Source organism: Gorilla gorilla, chromosome 19 (genome assembly GCF_029281585.2).
Source record: "Gorilla gorilla gorilla isolate KB3781 chromosome 19, NHGRI_mGorGor1-v2.1_pri, whole genome shotgun sequence".
Lineage (NCBI taxonomy): Eukaryota > Metazoa > Chordata > Mammalia > Primates > Hominidae > Gorilla > Gorilla gorilla.
The window spans coordinates 73,440,456-73,457,947 of record NC_073243.2 but is presented as its reverse complement, the minus strand read 5'-3'; the positions used below and the strand labels follow the sequence as shown (position 1 = coordinate 73,457,947).

The 17,492-nt window shown below is 46.2% G+C and overlaps 1 protein-coding gene across 4 annotated transcripts in view; it reads left to right on the top strand.

Annotated features, from left to right (window-relative positions):
* Positions 1-16,818, top strand: part of EGFLAM (EGF like, fibronectin type III and laminin G domains) — a 207,631-nt gene extending 190,813 nt beyond the window's left edge. For 2 of the 4 annotated variants that reach the window (XM_031003504.3, XM_063700784.1), the window contains exons 19-22: positions 2,233-2,376; positions 9,243-9,326; positions 14,234-14,337; positions 15,158-16,818. In XM_031003504.3, coding sequence (XP_030859364.3) covers positions 2,233-2,376; positions 9,243-9,326; positions 14,234-14,337; positions 15,158-15,312 — 487 coding nt within the window. In that variant the 3' untranslated portion in view covers positions 15,313-16,818. The remainder of the gene's footprint in view (positions 1-2,232; positions 2,377-9,242; positions 9,327-14,233; positions 14,338-15,157) is intronic. The other 2 variants (XM_004058922.5, XM_004058923.4) reach the window with 2 other exon arrangements.
* Positions 16,819-17,492: the final 674 nt, after the last annotated feature.

The window sequence follows — 17,492 nt, the reverse complement described above, 5'->3', positions numbered from 1 at the left end:
CTTTCTTTCCCTTCCCCCAGTTCTTTGTGGTTTCTAGTGTGCTATTCCCCTTTCTGCTCCCCACACAGTCATTCTGGGATTTTCCTTCCTCTTCAGATTGACTGCATCTTAACACACAAGGGCAAATCTTTAAGCGAATGGCATCCAGTTCTTAGGGTGGAGTTTGGTGGCTTTTCAGGGAACAAAAGGTGGTTGGGAGGAATTCTCCTAGGGCATTGGATGTCCCTGGTAACGCCCAACACACACCAGGCAGACACTGCTTCACTTCTCTAATCCCAGGTTGTATTTATCTATGTTGTCTTGGCATGGGGACTTAGGTAAAATGGATTCCCAGCCAAGACAGACCGTCCTCCTTCTTCAGCCCTTTCTCTCCAAAGATGGAAGGTCATTCAGTCCCTAGAAAGCAGTGACAGTGTGAAAGGGGCCCAAGCCTTCAGTCTCTGGGGGTTAGTGAGAGACCACTAGGTGGTTTGGGGGAGTAGAGGGGCTTGATGACAGCAGGAGACATGAGGCCCAAAACCACAGCTACCTCAAGGGCCATAGTGTGCGTGTATGTGTGTGTGCGCATGCGTGTGTGTGTGTGTGTGTGTGTGTGTGTGTGTGTGTGTGTGTATGTATATGAAAGTACAAATGCATGTGTGTGAGGCTGCAGGTAAAAGTCAAGTTCAGGGTCTATTTCAGTCAGATATCTTTGGCGCCAAGTAACAGAAAGTTCAGCTTCAAATGCCTTACCCATGAGGGATATTTACTATTTCATATCACAAGGAGCCCAGACTTACACTGGATCTTGGGTTGATTAATTAAGAGAAGCAGCTGTACCCTCAAATATTCCAATCTCATCCCTATTTCTTGCTTGCTGTCCTCAGCGTCTTCTCCAGAGGCCACTCCCCAGCTGCCCATAAGCTGCACATAAGATGACTCTGACTACATCCAGTGGAAGTCAAAAAGACTTTTTTTCTCGTATGACTCTTTTTAAAAGAGAAGGAATTCTTCCCAGAATTGTATCTCATTGGACAAAAGGGATACGACTGTGTCTCTTCTGTGCTGCCACATGCCTGCCCCTAAACCAATCACTGGCAAGAGAAACGGGAACCTCTTGATTGGCTTGTAACCAATCAATATACCCAAGGCAAATGGGAGAGGGAAGGAATCTGAGCGAAAATCTGGGCAAAGCAGGTCTCTAGGGAATGGGTCAGTGCTAGATTGTGCTGAACCTGGCTTGGGGGGCCTCGCTCCTCCCTCACTGCTCTGAGGCCCTGCATGGGAAATGCAAACTTGGTCTCTTCCTGATGAGCTCAGGCTCTGGGAAGCCTAGACAATAGTTCCCTCCACTGTTCACGATTGAGGACACTGCAGACACAGACCCAGGTGTGTGGGACAGACAGAGGGATGGCTCAAGTGACTAGAGAATGGACAAAGAAACTTTTCCAATGACATTATGCTAGTAGCAATGTTAAATTATGTTTCCTTCTATCTCACCCTTGATTCAAGGACCTCAGCCTTCCTCTTTTCTCTGTGCAAGATGAAACACTGATCACACTAACAAGAATGAATTTCTGAACTAGTCTATTCCCAAGCATTGCTAAGAGCACGTCAGCCTGTGAACCTATTCCCAGCCGTGGCTATAGAGCATGGAGCCGGCCTAGCCTGAGCACCCCTCCTTTCCTCGAAGCTTCCTGTTCTTCTCCACCCTGGCTCTGCCTCAACACCACTCCAGACCATTCACTATCAGGCCATGTTCCTTGTCTGAGACACCATCGCTTGGGTATTTTCCCTGTCTAGACCTTGTCCCCAAGGACAGTCACCAGCCAGAGCTGGCCATCCACAGCCGTGGTCCTAGCCCAGAGTGGCTGCCAATTTGAGCCTCTTGGTAATTAGGAAACACACTTTCTGTTGGGGAATGGGGCCCCTGAGTAGTAAAACAGGAAAGAGAAAAGAATGAGGTGTGTATGGGGGTGCAGCCTAAGCTGTGACATTGGCCATAGTCTTGCTAATCTGTCACTCAGCAGATGCTCTCTGGTGGGGTTCACAGTGCTTGGGGAGAGAGACTGCTGCTGAGTGAGCAGTCCGGACCTTTAGACCCGTGGTGCGACTCGTGGTGATGAAGTAAGTGTCAGAAAGTGCCAGACTATCCTTACATCTGGTTCCTCAGGGCTGGCAGACAAAACTGGAATCACTCGGAAACAGATGTTGGTGGTTGATTTGGTGGACTTATTTGTGTATTTCCTCCAGGGTGTCAGGATCAAGATCAAATGTGTTCATGAGGTTTAAGACAACTGCCAAGGATGGCCTTTTGCTGTGGAGGGGAGACAGCCCCATGAGACCCAACAGCGACTTCATTTCCTTGGGCCTTCGGGATGGAGCCCTCGTGTTCAGGTAACCCCCTCTCCATCTGCCTTCAGCAGCACCTTGCGATTTTCTCAGACATTGCAGATCCTGCCAGAGTGATTCAGAAGGGAGCCAGAACACAGTCTGCTGGAATTGGCTGAAGCCTGAAGCTTCAAGGCTTATTGGAAGCTCCTGGTCTTTCTTTCCAACATTCATCTTATAGAGCAGCAGTCAGCAAACTATGGCCTGCAGGCCAAATCTGACCCACCACTCTTTTTTGTAAATAAAGTCTTGCTGGGGCCGGGCACAGTGGCTCACGCCTGTAATCCTAGCACTTTGGGAGGCCGAGGCGGGCAGATCATTTAAGATCAGGAGTTTGAGACCAGCCTGAGCAACATGGAGAAACCCTGTCTCTACTAAAAAATACAAAAATTAGCCGGGTGTGGTGGCAGGCACCTGTAATCCCAGCTACTAGGGAGGCTGAGGCAGGAAAATGGCTTGAACCCATGAGGCAGATGTTGCAGTGAGCTGAGATCGTGCCACTGCACTCCAGCCTGGGTGACAGAGCAAGACTCCATCTCAAAAAAAAAAAAAAAAAAAAAAAAAAAGAGTACAGCAGTATTCCAACAGGACTTTTTTTTTTTTTTTTTTTTGAGACGGGGTCTTGCTGTTGTTGCCCAGGCCAGAGTGCAGTGGCACAATCTCGGCTCACTGCAACCTCTGCCTTCTGGGTTCAAGTGATTCTCTTACCTCTGCCTCCCTAGTAGCTGGGATTACAGCACGTGCCACCATGTCTGGCTTTTTGTATTTTTTGTACAGACGGGGTTTCACCATGTTGGCCAGGCTGGTCTCAAACCCTGACCTCAGGTGATCCACCCGCTTCGGCCTCCCAAAGTGCTGGGATTACAGGCGTGAATCACTGTGCCTGGCTTGTACTCTTTCATTTATATATTGTCTATGGCCATGTTCATGCTACAATGGCACACTTGAGTAGCTTCAATAGGAACTGCATAGCAGAGCCTTAGGAATTGACCGTCTAGCCCTGTGAGGAACAATTCTGTGCCCTTGTTCTAGTGTGTTACTGCTGCATGTTCCCTACTCATAAATTAGGAAGGGGCAGAAAGAGGACTTGGATACTGCCAAGCACAAAGGCCAAGCATGGAAGTGAGTACTCAGCCTAAGACTCAGCAGCTCAGGGAGGTCTAAAACCCTAAGCTCCAGGAGCCCTGACTTTAAATTCTGACTCTGCTCCCTGTTAGCTGTGTAGCTGTGGGAAGGAGAATCCCTGCTTTCAAGTCTCCTGCTGCCAGAGGAACAAAGCACAGATTCATGTCTCAATAGATCCACCCAACATGAGAGTTTTGTAAATACTTCTTGGGTGTTACCGATAAGGCAGTGCCAGAAGTTCTTCCCTCTTTTAAGTGAATTTAGACTGTTTCCAAATTTGTCAAATGCGTAGCTATGAAGTGGTTAAAGAATTACCTGAATGATTTCTCCCCACTCTTCTTACCAGATTGGGTGAAAGCTGAGCTTCCAAGGGGCAGGGCCTGTCTCGTGTAATATCAAAACACTTCTCTAGAGATTGTCATGGCACATCCTCACACGAGGTTAGACATCGCTCATCTAGACAGTGGCTTTCCAAGTGTGATCCCCAGACCAGCAGCCTCAACATCACCTGGGAACTTGTTAGAAATCCACATTCTCAGGCCCCAACCTGATCTACTGAACCAGAAACACTCTAGGGGTGGGGTCCAGCAATCTGTGTGGTAACCGCTTCCCCAGACGATTCTGATACCCTCAAAGCTTTGAGTTCCATGGGGGAACTCATTTCTTGGACTTCTACTTCTTAATTCACCCTCTGATGACTAGCTCAAGTGTTCGCTAAATGATATGAAAGTAATTGAATTGAAATAGACAAAGGAGGGATCACTAAACAATGGAGAAGTTGAAGACTTAATTCTGGGGCTTCTGTTGATCCTGTGCTAAGATTGCTGACAGCCCAAGTAGGATAACAGAAATCTTTCTGTTTGAATAAAAGGCATTTTGAGAGGAAATGTCACTTGTCCAATGTTATGCTATTCCCTAAATAGCAGAGCATGCTAAGTGACTCCATCTTATGATTGTTGGGGACTTTGGAGAGTCATATGTAGTTGAGGCTGGATGCTGGCAGGTGAGAGGCAGCTTCTCACCATCTCTGCCTTCCCGTCCTCCGTAGCCTCCCACCCATTGCTAGCCCAGAGGTTGAACACGGAGCTCTTCACACCCTATTTCAGGCTGGCTGCCTTGAAGCCATTTTCTTATGGTTTTCCTGTGGTTAACCTCATCAAGGCCTCAAGTACTTGATTGTGCCCAGAAAAGAGAACCGAAACAGAAGCTCAGCTGTGGGTGGGATGGTCCAGCTTCCCCCTAAACTGCCAGCTGAATCTATCCACCACCCATTCTACTCCAGTAGGGAAACAGCTCCCACCAGCTCCCATGCCCAGCCCTGGAGAGCCCCCTCCCCTCTCCCACCTGCTTAGGATCCTTCAAAGAGCTCTACTTTATCCTGAACATACTTCTTGTTACCATTTCTTTCTCAGGATTCTGAAAATTGGCCCTCTGTTTTTCTTCTAATCCTGGAGTTCTGATTGTGATCTGTGTAAGACACACTGCTGAACCCAGGCCGAGGCCGACTTCTGTGCCTGCTCTAGTCCTGGAGCCGCCCCATCGCTGCCGCTCTGTTCTTCCTCCATCTGGGCTGTTATCCCACCGCATCAATGTCCCCGATGCTGATGTAGGGAAGCGTACCGGCGGGCTGGGGACAGAGAGGAATTCCAGTGTAGGCCAGTGGTTTGAAGATGTCAGCGGTGTGGTGAGCACCGGGGTCCGATTAGAAACAAGCACCCGGGTGTCTCCGGGACCCATGCCCTGAGAAACAGGGTCTGAAGTGGCTTTGGAATGACACATGCCTGATCCCCCATGTGGGCTCATGCAAGTTACCTAAATCTCAGCCTCTGTCCCCTCCTTGCAAAACGACAGGGTTCGCTGTAAAGATTAAATGAATGAATTTGTGTAAGGGGTTCAGTGTGGGGTCTGGTGTAGCTAATTAATGATAATGATAAGAAAAATTATGATCCTTGCTCAAGCATTTTCTGAGTCATAGAAGCCTTTACCTCAGAGAGAGAACATGTAGTTATTATTAAGATGTAGTTCTTATTTTTATTATTGTTATTGTTATTTTTAATAAGTCACGGGCCCTGCCCCCAAGGGGCACAGATCTGTGCAGTCTGGAGAGTGAATTGTTCTACAGAGCAGACAAATCGTTCTTGAGGTTTCAGTGTTTGATCCAGGCTCAAAGCAGATGGAAGAGGAACCCTAAGATAATAAAATATAGTCTCAACTTTCATGACTTTCTTTAGCTAAAAGCTGGTTCTTTGGCTAATTTAGTGCTCAAAGGCTTTCTGCCAGAGAATAGGGAAAAACAATGGGATTCTAAAAATGTATATATGTATATATATTTATAGTTTTGGTGCAAGATTTAGCAGAAAAAATAAGGAAATCAAAGTGCTCAGCGAAAATGAGTGTGTTTTTCTGTTTTCTGTTTTGTTTTTGTTTTGTTTCATTTTGTTTTGTGATTGTATGTGGGGCATAAAACCTACCACCGGCGGGGTTTGTGAACATTGCTTGACTGTTCACAGTGAACATTGCCCGCTTAGTTTCACCTCATCACATCTTCATGCAACGAAGAGGGGGAAGAGACTTGACATTAGCAAAGTGCCTTGTGCTACAATTTAAAGGGGGCATGATTAAAAGTGCCACCACAGGAAAGCAGGAAGGTGGCCGAGTGGTTTCCAAAAGGCCTCACCTGAAGGTATTTCCGGGTGGCCCACCTTGGTGCTCTGGCTCACAGCCTCTAGTGCACACCAAGCTGAGTGGCTCAGAATAACCCATCATGGCAACCAGGTTCCCAAGACATGGGTAGAGAAGTTAGACATACATTATTATATCTGTTTGTTTCTACGTTTTTATACTGAGGCATACCTTCCATGCCATGCACACCTGTTCAGTGTAGAGCTTGATACATTTAGAATATGTAAACACTGTATCACTATCACCCAGAACAAGATATAGAACATGTCCACCACCCAAAAATGCTCCCTCATTCTTCTCCCAGTGAAGGTAACCACTCTTCTTGGTCATTTATGATTATATACACGAGGGAGCTTTTCCAGGGTGAGTATCAGCATGTCGGGGGAAGCGGGAGGTTCTTTGGAGGGTCTGAAATCAGATGGAATTGAAGGGTTGGGGAATCAGGCCATGGAGAAGCCAACTGAGTTGCCCCCTCCCACAGTGATGGCTGGATTCCTGTCTGCCAGGTTCACGGTTGACTCCCTAGAGCACATTCTGGCTCTTGGCCTGAACAGGAGAGTTGTCGGGCTGCAGAACAGAAGGAAGGGCACCCTTTGTGTAGATGGGCTCTTAGACAACTGAAAAGGTTTTCATTCACTGCACCACAATCATGTTCGAATCCAGCCTCCCTTCACTTACACAGCCAGGTCACCTTGATTCTGAGATCCGGGTGTTCCGGACTGCTTTGGTTATATATTGACAGCTTGTTGGCTTACTTTCATACATGGCTAGTCTTCCAGAAGAGGTGTGACATATTCAAGCCTTGGTGACAACTTTCTCCTTCCTACCAGTCCCTTGGGGTGCATTGTCAACCCCGTATCCAAGCTGCACTAAGTGCTGCCTCTGTTTGGAGTGGTGGGATTATTCATTTGGCTCCTACGAAGTGCAGTGCTTCCTACATATGTCATGTTACTTAGCATTCCCTAGGATTCTTCAGGGAAGGGATTATTATCCCCGTTTGACAGATGAGAATATGAAGCAAGTTGCCCAAAGCCACAGAGCTGTTAACTAGCGAGTCTGGGGATCAAGGCAGGTCCGTTGAATCTGAGTGTCCATGCTCTTTCTATCACCCCACGCTGCCTCTCAGAATGGCCATAGATAGTAATTCAGCTAAGTTTCTGCCCATCAGCAACTCGCCTTATTTCCTATTCATTCAAGAAGCATTTAGCCACCAAATCATGAAATCTCAAAATTCCGCCACCAGGCTGCTTTATACAAGGAGGTACTTGATGTGGGAAAACTCATTAGAAAACAGTGGACTTTTCAGGGTCAGAGTGGCAGCTTTGTCCCAGGGTTTGTCAAGTCACCCCAAGTCCTATTCTTGGTTAAATGTCAATGGGCTGTGTGAGTTCTTTGAGCCTCCATTATTAAAGGAATGACCTATGGTGCTTTCTCTGGAGAAAGCCAAGCACTTTCTATTCTTGCTGTTTTCTCAGAATGAGTACATGCCAGTGCTTGCTAACTCATCCAGATTTTCTCTCGACATCCCTCTCTCTTGGGCAATGAGGTGAAGGAGAGATATGTCCTCTTACAAAATGAGGAGGGAGTCATCCCAGGTGGAACATACTTCCCTTCAAAAGCTTGATGGCCTAGGCTTTATTGTATTATCCAGGGAAAGTCTGGGCAGTTGGCCCAGTGCCCAGGCTAGAGTAGTCACTCACTAAATATTTGTCGAATTAAATTTAATTAGAATAATTGAATGAACACTGGATTAAGGGGGATATTTCTCTCTGGTAACAACATGTTCATGTTTTCTGAAACCCTTATGGTATCGGGGTATCTGGGAACTGAAATAGAAAATAGGAAGCCACTAGAGAAACCTGATAGCAGAGTTAAATGGCATAAGGGCAGAGGATACATCAAGTTCAAGTTCTACATTAGGTTTGTGATTTTAGGCAAATTCCCTTAATCTCTCTGGGGCTCACCCTACTCTGCAATGTTCATTTTTTTAAAAAATGTGAAAACACATGCATTCATTTCTTAGGGCTCTGATAATACATGACCACAAATTAGGTGGCTTAAAACAATAGAAGTGGGCTCTCTCACAGTTCTGAAGGCTAGAAATCCACCATGCAGTGCAAGGGTTGGCTTCTTCTGGAGGGTCTCAGGGAGAATCGGCTCCATGCCTGTCCCCCAGGTTCTGGTGGTGGCTGGCAGCCCTTGGCATTCCTTGGCTTGGAGATGCCCCATTCCAGTCCCTGCCTCCAGCTTCCCGTGGTGTTCCCTGTCTCTGTGTGTCTCTGGCTCCATGTCCAAATGTCTTCTCATAAAGATACCAGTTATATTGGATCCATGGCTGCCCTAATCCAGTATGACTTCCTTTTAACTAATGAATCTGCAAAGACCCTATTTTCAAATAAGTAACATTCTGAGGCTCTGGGTAGACATGAATTTGGCGGGTGGAGGGAGGGGGCAGACCATCATCGTAACATAGTATAAAACATTACACATGATAAAGCCCTTCTTGTTATTCCTGATACTTTAGTACTGATGTTGCCTTACATGAGGGCATTAAAAAACAACCTTGATAACATTATGCTAAGTGAAGTAAGCCAGTCACAGTCACAAAAAAGACAATACTCTATGATGCCACTCATATGAGGTATGTAGAAGAATCAAATCCATAGAGTCAGAAAGTAGAAGGCTGGTTGTCAGGGGCTGGGGGGAGGGAAGAGTGAGGGGTTATTATTTAATGCAATGCTTTTGTTTTGTAAGATGAGTTTTGGAAATTGCCGGCCCAACAATATGAATATGTAGTTAATGCTGCGGCACTGTATGCTTAAAAATGGTTACGATGGCCATGGTTATGTTACATATATTTTACCACAATTTAAAAGTCTAATAATTTTTAATTTCATGAACCAGCCTGGAAACCCAGCAACTTTTATAACACTCTTGTTTTCTGTTAAGGAAACTGCACTCTGAGTTGCAAAGAACTTTTGCCCTGAGAATTGTCTGTGAACCGTGTATGCTTATGCCTCAGTGTTTTATTCTGTTCTCTGTCTTCTTCTTCTCCAATGCCTTAGCTATAACCTGGGCAGTGGTGTGGCATCCATCATGGTGAATGGCTCCTTCAACGATGGTCGGTGGCACCGAGTTAAGGCCGTTAGGTGAGTCCCTCCCGCAGCATGAGGCAGAGCCAGAGCTGAGCAGTGGTGGGATGTGGTGTCCAGTTCCCTTGTAGTCCCACTGTCCTGTTCCCCAACTTTGCCTGGCATCCTAGTACCCCTGATCCAGGGCATTCAGGGAATATTCTACCAACTCCCGCTGTGCCCTACACTGACACTAACAGGCCAGGGAAACTGAACCCCCAAACCTTCATTAAGCAGTAACCTTCTGGAGAAGAAACCTTTTGATGGCTGAACTGGAAGAACCTTGAGAGTTCAGGGTATGTGGACTTTAAAGAATGTTTGGGCCGGGCATGGTGGCTGACACCTGCAATACCAGCACTTGGGGAGGCCGAGGTGGGTGGATCACCTGAGCTCAGGAGTTTGAAACCAGCCTGAGTCACATGGCGAAACCCTGTCTCTACAAAAAATACAAAAATTGGCTGGGTGTGGTGGCACACGCCTGTAATCCCAACTACTCGGGAGGCTGAGGTGAGAGGACCGCTTAAGCCTGGGAGGTGGAGGTAGCAGGATCATGCCATTGCACTCCAGCCTGGGTGACAGAGTGAGACCCCATCTCAAAAAAAAAAAAAAAAAAGACTTTCAAATCTCATTGTACAGGCAATCCTCCCCCCTCCCTCTGGCTTTTTTTGTTTTGTTTTTTTTTTGTTTTTTTTTGTTTTTTTTTTTTGAGACGGAGTCTCGCTCTGTCGCCCAGGCTGGAGTGCAGTGGCACGATCTCGGCTCACTGCAAGCTCCGCCTCCTGGGTTCACGCCATTCTCCTGCCTCAGCCTCCCGAGTAGCTGGGACTACAGGTGCCCGCCACCACGCCCGGCTAATTTTTAGTATTTTTAGTAGAGACGGGGTTTCACCGTGTTAGCCAGGATGGTCTCGATCTCCTGACCTCGTGATCCACCCGCCTCGGCCTCCCAAAGTGCTGGGATTACAGGCGTGAGCCACCGCGCCCGGCCTTTTGTTTTGTTTTGTTTTGAGACAGGTTCTCGCTCTGTCACCTAGGCTGGAGTACAGTGGTGTCATCATGGCTCAGTGCAGCCTCGCTTGACCTCCCAGGCTCAGGCAGTCCTCCCACTTCAGCCTCTTGAGTAGCTGGGACCACAGGTGTGCACCGTCTGCCTTGCTATGTTGCCAGGGCTGGTCTCAACCTCCTGGCCTCAAGTGATTCTCCCACCTTGGCCTCCCAAAATGTTGGGATTACAGGCATGAGCCACTGCACCTGGCCACTTTTTTTTTTTACACATTACCTAAACCTTAGAACCTGACTGTATTTCACTCAGCCCCAATTACATATCTCCCCTATCACAGAGGTAATCACCATCCTGACTTCTGATTAACTTTGGATGAATCATTCCTTTGCTCTTCTTTATATAATAGTTTTACTATTAATACCTTTGTCCATATTTCTAACAACATATTTTCAGAAACGAAATAGCAGGCTGAAACTTAGAAATGTCAATCTCGCAAGTTAGATGAAGGTCCCAGGAGAAGATAAGCTGAAATGAAGGTCTGGTTGGGGTTCCCTGAGAATTTATCATAACCCTTTCTGGGGAAGCCAGTGGGTAAAGTCATGAGTGAGGCCTGGGAAACAGGGCGCCCACCATGGCTACTTTCCTACTCAGCTCCCATATAGGCTGCAATGGGGAGAGCCTTGCTGGGCCCCCAACCCCTGGCTGCTGGGCCCCCAACCCCTGGCTGCTGGGCCTGCCTTTGAAACCCTAGAGGAAATGGGGATACAGAGGCAGCTCTGTGCCTCTCAGCTTCCCAGATGGTCTAGAAAGCCCTTGAGAGAGAGGGTGATTTTGATGAAGTCCCAACTCTAACTTTCTGAAAAAAGAAATGTTTTCCCATCATGAATATCCACATGCTTGGATTTCAAATAGTTTCTAGACTACAAGTTAAAAATTCAGAGTCCAGCCTAACTCCAAAATACTCCAAACTCTATGGCTTCTAACTTCTGCATTTCTGCCTCTTTAAAGGGGCTTAGCCAGAGACATCCAAAGGAATATGAAATGCTTGAGCTCTTTACCTCTAACCACACTTGATCCCTACAAATCCCCACCCTGGGAACATCAGGGAACAACACCCTTCTCCCAGTTTCCTTGGGTGGAGATCATTGGTAGAATACTCACACATTGTGGAATAATTTTTAAGCCTTCCCAGTTGTTGTTGGGGTTTGATTATGTGTATCAAGATACACACTGGTGAGGATACCAGGCACTTCCTAGACATCTAAGGAAACTGATGTTAAATGATCTCCCCCTAGACTATACAACTGTTTGTGGGAAAAGCCAAGATTAGAATCCCAGCTCAAAGCCCTTTCCATCCTACCCCATGATGAAACCCACCCAAAGCTAGGATTTCAGATGTTTGGGAGGGATAAGGCAGTGGAATGTTCTACAGGAAGAATTTCACATGTCAGAGTGTCAAGCTGGGCACCATGCAGATGGCTTAGCAGACTTGGCTTTTCCTGTTGGCATCATGGATACCTCTCCTGGTGGGTCTTAGGTTGCAAGGAGGGCTGAACAGAAAGAGTCGAGCCCAGGAACTAGATGAATGGGAGGATTCCAGCAGATACTGTGAGTTGTGAGCAGACAGGCCTAGAAGGGAAGAGTTCTCAGGGGGAACTGGGTCAAGGCCATGGATATCAATTATGGCAAGAAGGATTGAGCAGATACCTTAATTCTCTGTAGCAGGCTCCAGGGTTAGAGATAGGAGTGTCAATGAAAAGGAGATTGCCCAGGGGGCCTTGCTTTGGACAGTGTCTTGCTCTGGGGCACCATGGTCTTGCAGGCATTAATCCCAGCAGAAAAGAGAAAATAAATTCCAGTTTATTAAACATCTCCAGTTGCCAGGTACTTTTCATACTTTGTCTCAATATTCACAGCAACTTAGGTTTTATAATCTTCATTTTATGGATAAAAATGATAATGATATTGATAACAATAACAACACACTCCTCTACAAGTCTTTATAGAGCAAGATGTGTATCGGGTATCATGCCCTGTGCTTTGTACGCATAACATCTGATCTCCACAATAATCTTGGGAGATGGGCATAGCTATTCCCATCTTAGGTAAGGATGCTGAAGCTCCACAGATTCACTGTTCATTCATCATCTGAGATGAGCCTTATATCATTCCAGACACAGGAGATACCTCATTGAAGAAAATTAACATCCTTGCCTTGATGGTCTTGCAGTCTAATGGGAAGCAACAGACAATAAGTAATAAACATGATAAAGAAGCATGTTATTATGCTAGAAGGTGATACCACATTTTTTCAAATCTAAGATGCCATTGATTATAAGGTATATCTTCATTTTAGATATAAAAAATGAAAAAGTCTTAGACTTTATAAACTAGAGTAAGTAGAAAAAAATGGAATATTTTAGAGTAATTTTTTTTTAAAGGCAGGGCAAGCAAGGCAAGCTGTTGCGGGTTCTGCCTGTCACAGCATTCAGATACAGGATTCTGAGAAAGCACTTCCCAAATGGGAAGTTTGTGGTCTCAAAGATGGGGACAGAACAAGAGAAAGCTCTGTAAATCTCTAGAAGAGTTGCTATCAAGAAATGAAGCCTGAGTGAGTCCACCCCCTAGTGCTATAGAAGCAAATGTATTTGCTTGAAAAAGGCTCATGGGGCTGGATAGGTTTGAAAAATAGCTTTGAAAACTACAACGCCCTTGCCACCAATGAACACCTCCCTCTTCCTGTCTTCAGAGTCACTTTAGGGCTCTGTGGGTCCTTTAGAAACTTCTGAGCCACTGGCCGGGCGCAGTGGCTCACGCCTGTAATCCCAGCACTTTGGAAGGCCGAGGAGGGCGGATCACGAGGTCAGGAGATGGAGACCATCCTGGCTAACGTGGTGAAACCCCATCTCTACTAAAAAAAATACAAAAAATTAGCCGGGCGAGGTGGTGGGTGCCTGTAGTCCCAGCTACTCGGGAGGCTGAGGCAGGAGAATGGCGTGAACCCCGGGGGGCGGGGCCGCAGTGAGCCGAGATCGCGCTACTGCACTCCAGCCTGGGCGACAGCGGGACTCCATCTCAAAAAATAAAATAAAATAAAATAAAATAAAATATAAAATAAAATAAAATAAAATAAAATAAAATAAAATATAAAATAAAATAAAATAAAATAAAATAAAATAAAATAAAATAAAATAAAATAAAATAAAAAACAGAAACTTCTGAGCCAGTCTTCTCATCGAATGATCTTATACCTACAAAAACTGCTTCATTGGCTTCTCATTGTACTTAGAATATCCCAGCTCCCCATGGCTTCCCATGCCTCGCCACAAGCTCTCCTCCCTGGGCTTCACCTGAAATTTCTTCCCTGGCCCGCTGTCACCTTCAGGATAAACTCTCAACTCCTTACAAGCGGTTGACCGTTTGTTTGGGGCTTCACCTTTCCCAGCCCCAGTGTTCTGTGAGTTCCATCTGTGCTAACCCCTGCTCTTTCTCTTTGCTGTTGTTGCTTTCTCTGTTTGCATAACCTTCTCCTTCACTTGACTTACCTACCCAGCCTACAAGACTCATTTTGGACAGAATCTCTGAGCAGCTTTTTCTGACCATCTCTCTAATAACTGTCCTCTCTCTAGTCTAACTTAGGCGCTGCTCCCCTGGTGTAATTCCACAGCACCCTTGTGGTCTTCGCCGTGGAGTGCTGGCACTGTGTTGTCATTCACAGTTTGACTTTTTGTCTTCCTCAGTAGACCACAGGCTCCTGAGGGCCACACATTTGCTTTTTGCTTTGATTTCTGCAGCCCCGTCATTTAGCACAGTACCTGGCACATAGTGTGTCCTTTAATACATTTGTATTGAAATGAATGAATGATTGAATGAACTCCAAAAATGCCAGGCTTTTTGTTCTATTTTGTTTTGGTGTTTTGCAGGGATGGCCAGTCAGGAAAGATAACCGTGGATGACTATGGAGCCAGAACAGGCAAATCCCCAGGCATGATGCGGCAGCTTAACATCAATGGAGCTCTGTATGTGGGTAAGTGACCGACCCTCGACCAAAGCAAAATTAGGCCAGTGCTTTTCTTGTTAGTCTTCCATTTGCTGTGCCGAGGCTGTGCACTTTGCTGGATCAAATACCTGTAAATCAGGAAGCCCTCCAGATATTCCATTCTTTCATTTTCTGAACTGCTGACTCATGGCTGAGGGGGCAGGAAGGGCTCCCTTCGATGCTTTTATGCTTTGGACAGATCCACCAGGAAAACCAGGCTTTTCTTGTTTATAGAACAGGAACCTGCTAAATATAGCTCCATGAATTCTCTCTGACAAAACAGGACCTGTCTTTCTTTCCCCTTGCAGAATAGAATGACTAGTATTTCTGTAAATGGCTTATTATAATTAATTCATTAGTGCAGACACATAAAAATGAAAAGCTATTTTTATCTATATGATATTTTCTATTGAAAGCATTCGACATCAGTGCATTTGTTTTGGTTTAAGATGACATCACTTCTAACCACACACTGCATTCTGTTGACATTATACCACACTTCAAAATTTACTAGACACTATTTGGTCTCAAGGTGGTCAGCTGGGCCAGAAATCACACATGAGGAATGAATTTATAGCTTTTGATTGTGTGCAAACTGATCCAAGTCAATCTGTTCCTTCAAGGATAATTATAAAATAGAGAGAGGTGAGGTACCGAGCAGCTCAAGGGGCCTACAGCCCTCACATGTCCCATGAATCAAGGGATGCCTTGGTCAGCAGCCATTCAAGTGCCCCAAACTGGAACCCCGACCTTGCCCTGCTGACACCTGTCCTTTGGCTCACCTCATCTCCCTCTTGCTTCCTGGCAGGTGGAATGAAGGAAATTGCTCTGCACACTAACAGGCAATATATGAGAGGGCTCGTGGGCTGTATCTCTCACTTCACCCTGTCCACCGATTACCACATTTCCCTCGTGGAAGATGCCGTGGATGGGAAAAACATCAACACTTGTGGAGCCAAGTAACACCAGCTGGCCTTGTCCAAGGGACAGAGCCTTCTATTCTGAGAATCCCAGGGGCCCTCAGACCCTGCCTGATGCTATATGCAGAGGCCCAGGGACCAGGTGTGTTTCCTCTCACCAAGAAGAAAGTACACACTGATGAGAAACTGAGAACCAAGACAGGCATCCCTGGGTGGCCTTTCCTGCTGACACTCCGCGAGCTGACCCAGCAGAATTCTCTGTGTAGGAAGCATCGGACTTTGCCCACTGAATATGTAGCGGCTGCCAGAGATCACACATCAATGCAAATTCCAGAGCCTGTCTGCTATAGCTCAATGACTGTGTTGTGATTCATAGTACATTAAAAAGAGAGAGAGAGAGAAAGAAACCCACAGGGCACTATTAAAATACTTCTCTCCTTCCCTGACTCATGACACTCTTCCTGACAGCAGAATGACTGTGTGACCTTGAACTTCACATTTCCCACCTTGGCCTGTGGATTGTTCGGATTAACCCCTTCCACTCCTCACTGGCTGGTTCACTGTGTTCTGACTAGTCCATAAAAATAAAGATGGAAGGAGATCAAACACAGAATCATAATCATAATGCGGCCCCCTTCCCCAGAGCTTACCTCGAATGTGAAATCTCTACTTTTTATAATGCAGAGTTAAGGAGCTGAGCCCCCATGATTTTGTAGCTGTACTTTTGTATGTGTATATTTTTATAGCTGCAGACTGTCCACACAGTATACTTTTGGAAGTTTGGGTGGATGACTCTGAATTCTTGCACACCTTTCCTAAAAATTTCTCCCAAGAGAGACTTGTTTGGGCCGTTTGTGGTGTCAGTGGAATGGATAGGTTAACTTGGGTGGGCAACTTGGGGAGCTGACCATTCTCTTTTGGTAAATGTTGACGGCTCAAGAGGATGAATATGAAGCTTTCCAAGATAAGCAGATTAAAAGGAACATGTGTTACCGAGGTAGGTCACTGTCATTTTTGTTTTAAGGGCGGGGGGGAGTATCTATAGTAAACTTGAATAAAGGGGACAAAGCTAGAACTTATTCATTCATTCATTCACTTATGGAGGTGTTACTGATTTTGCGGAGGTCAGGTTCATACCAATGGACACTAATACAGTCAGTGTTCCCAAGGCTGTGCAGGGGTGGGGGGACATGCTGTCAGGATGGTCTGAGCATCTGGGTGAGAACCAGAGAAACACGACTTCTTCCTTCCGTACCATGAGCTGTGTCCCTTTGCTATGCATGCACATGACCCCAGAGACAGCTGGTTCACTGGCAGATCCCCATGATGGACTTACTAAGGGAAAGGTGAGATGAACACTGCCCCCAAAGAGGGGGGGACATATGATCTAACTTATGCAAGAGCCTATAATTAGTCCCAGTCTTGACTCTACATTTGTTTGTGCAGCATTCATTCAGCAAAGACTTTTGGGGTTTGTGCAAGGCACAGTTTTAAGCACATAATGTAATTCTAAAAGATGAATAAACTAGAGAGGTTCACTTTGTGCCCCAATCTCCTGTCTTTCGGAAGCTTTGATGGCCAGGATCCTTTCTCCCAGAGGAATCATGGTAATCATCAACATCATCATCATCATCCACTCCTAGACACATAATCTTATATGAGTGCAATCCGGAGAAAGGCCACATGGTAGAAAGTGGGTCCTCCACCTCCCAGACACCCTTGCCTCAACACCTCTTCCTTTGATACTGTTGGGGCCAGTGCTTCCCAAGATGTCATGGAGTTGCTTTTACAGGCCATTTTGATGGATTCCCTCCAGCCATACATACCATTGTGATCTTAGGCCATTCAGCTGAATTGAAGCTAGAAGAGCTGTTGCTAATGAGTTGTTGTTCCATGAAAGTGTTATCCAGAGAAAAATGCAATGACCCAGGGATGCAGGCCTGGGAGTAGAACCACTTGCCTCTGGGTGGGAAGCAGATGAGGCTAAGGGGAGAAGAGTGACGTGATGACAGGGTCAGGGGAGTATGGATCTGACAGGTGAGAGAGCAGCAGAGTGGAGGGACCCAAGAGGAGCTGGTGACCTGGGAGGCTCAGGGTCAGAGGACAGGGTAAGAGACAGTGTATCCCATGTGGGCTCCTGGGTGTCCTGTTGTCTCTCTATGTGTATCTGTTGCCATGGCCACAATAATGCTGCATAACAAAAATCACAAAACTGCAATGGCA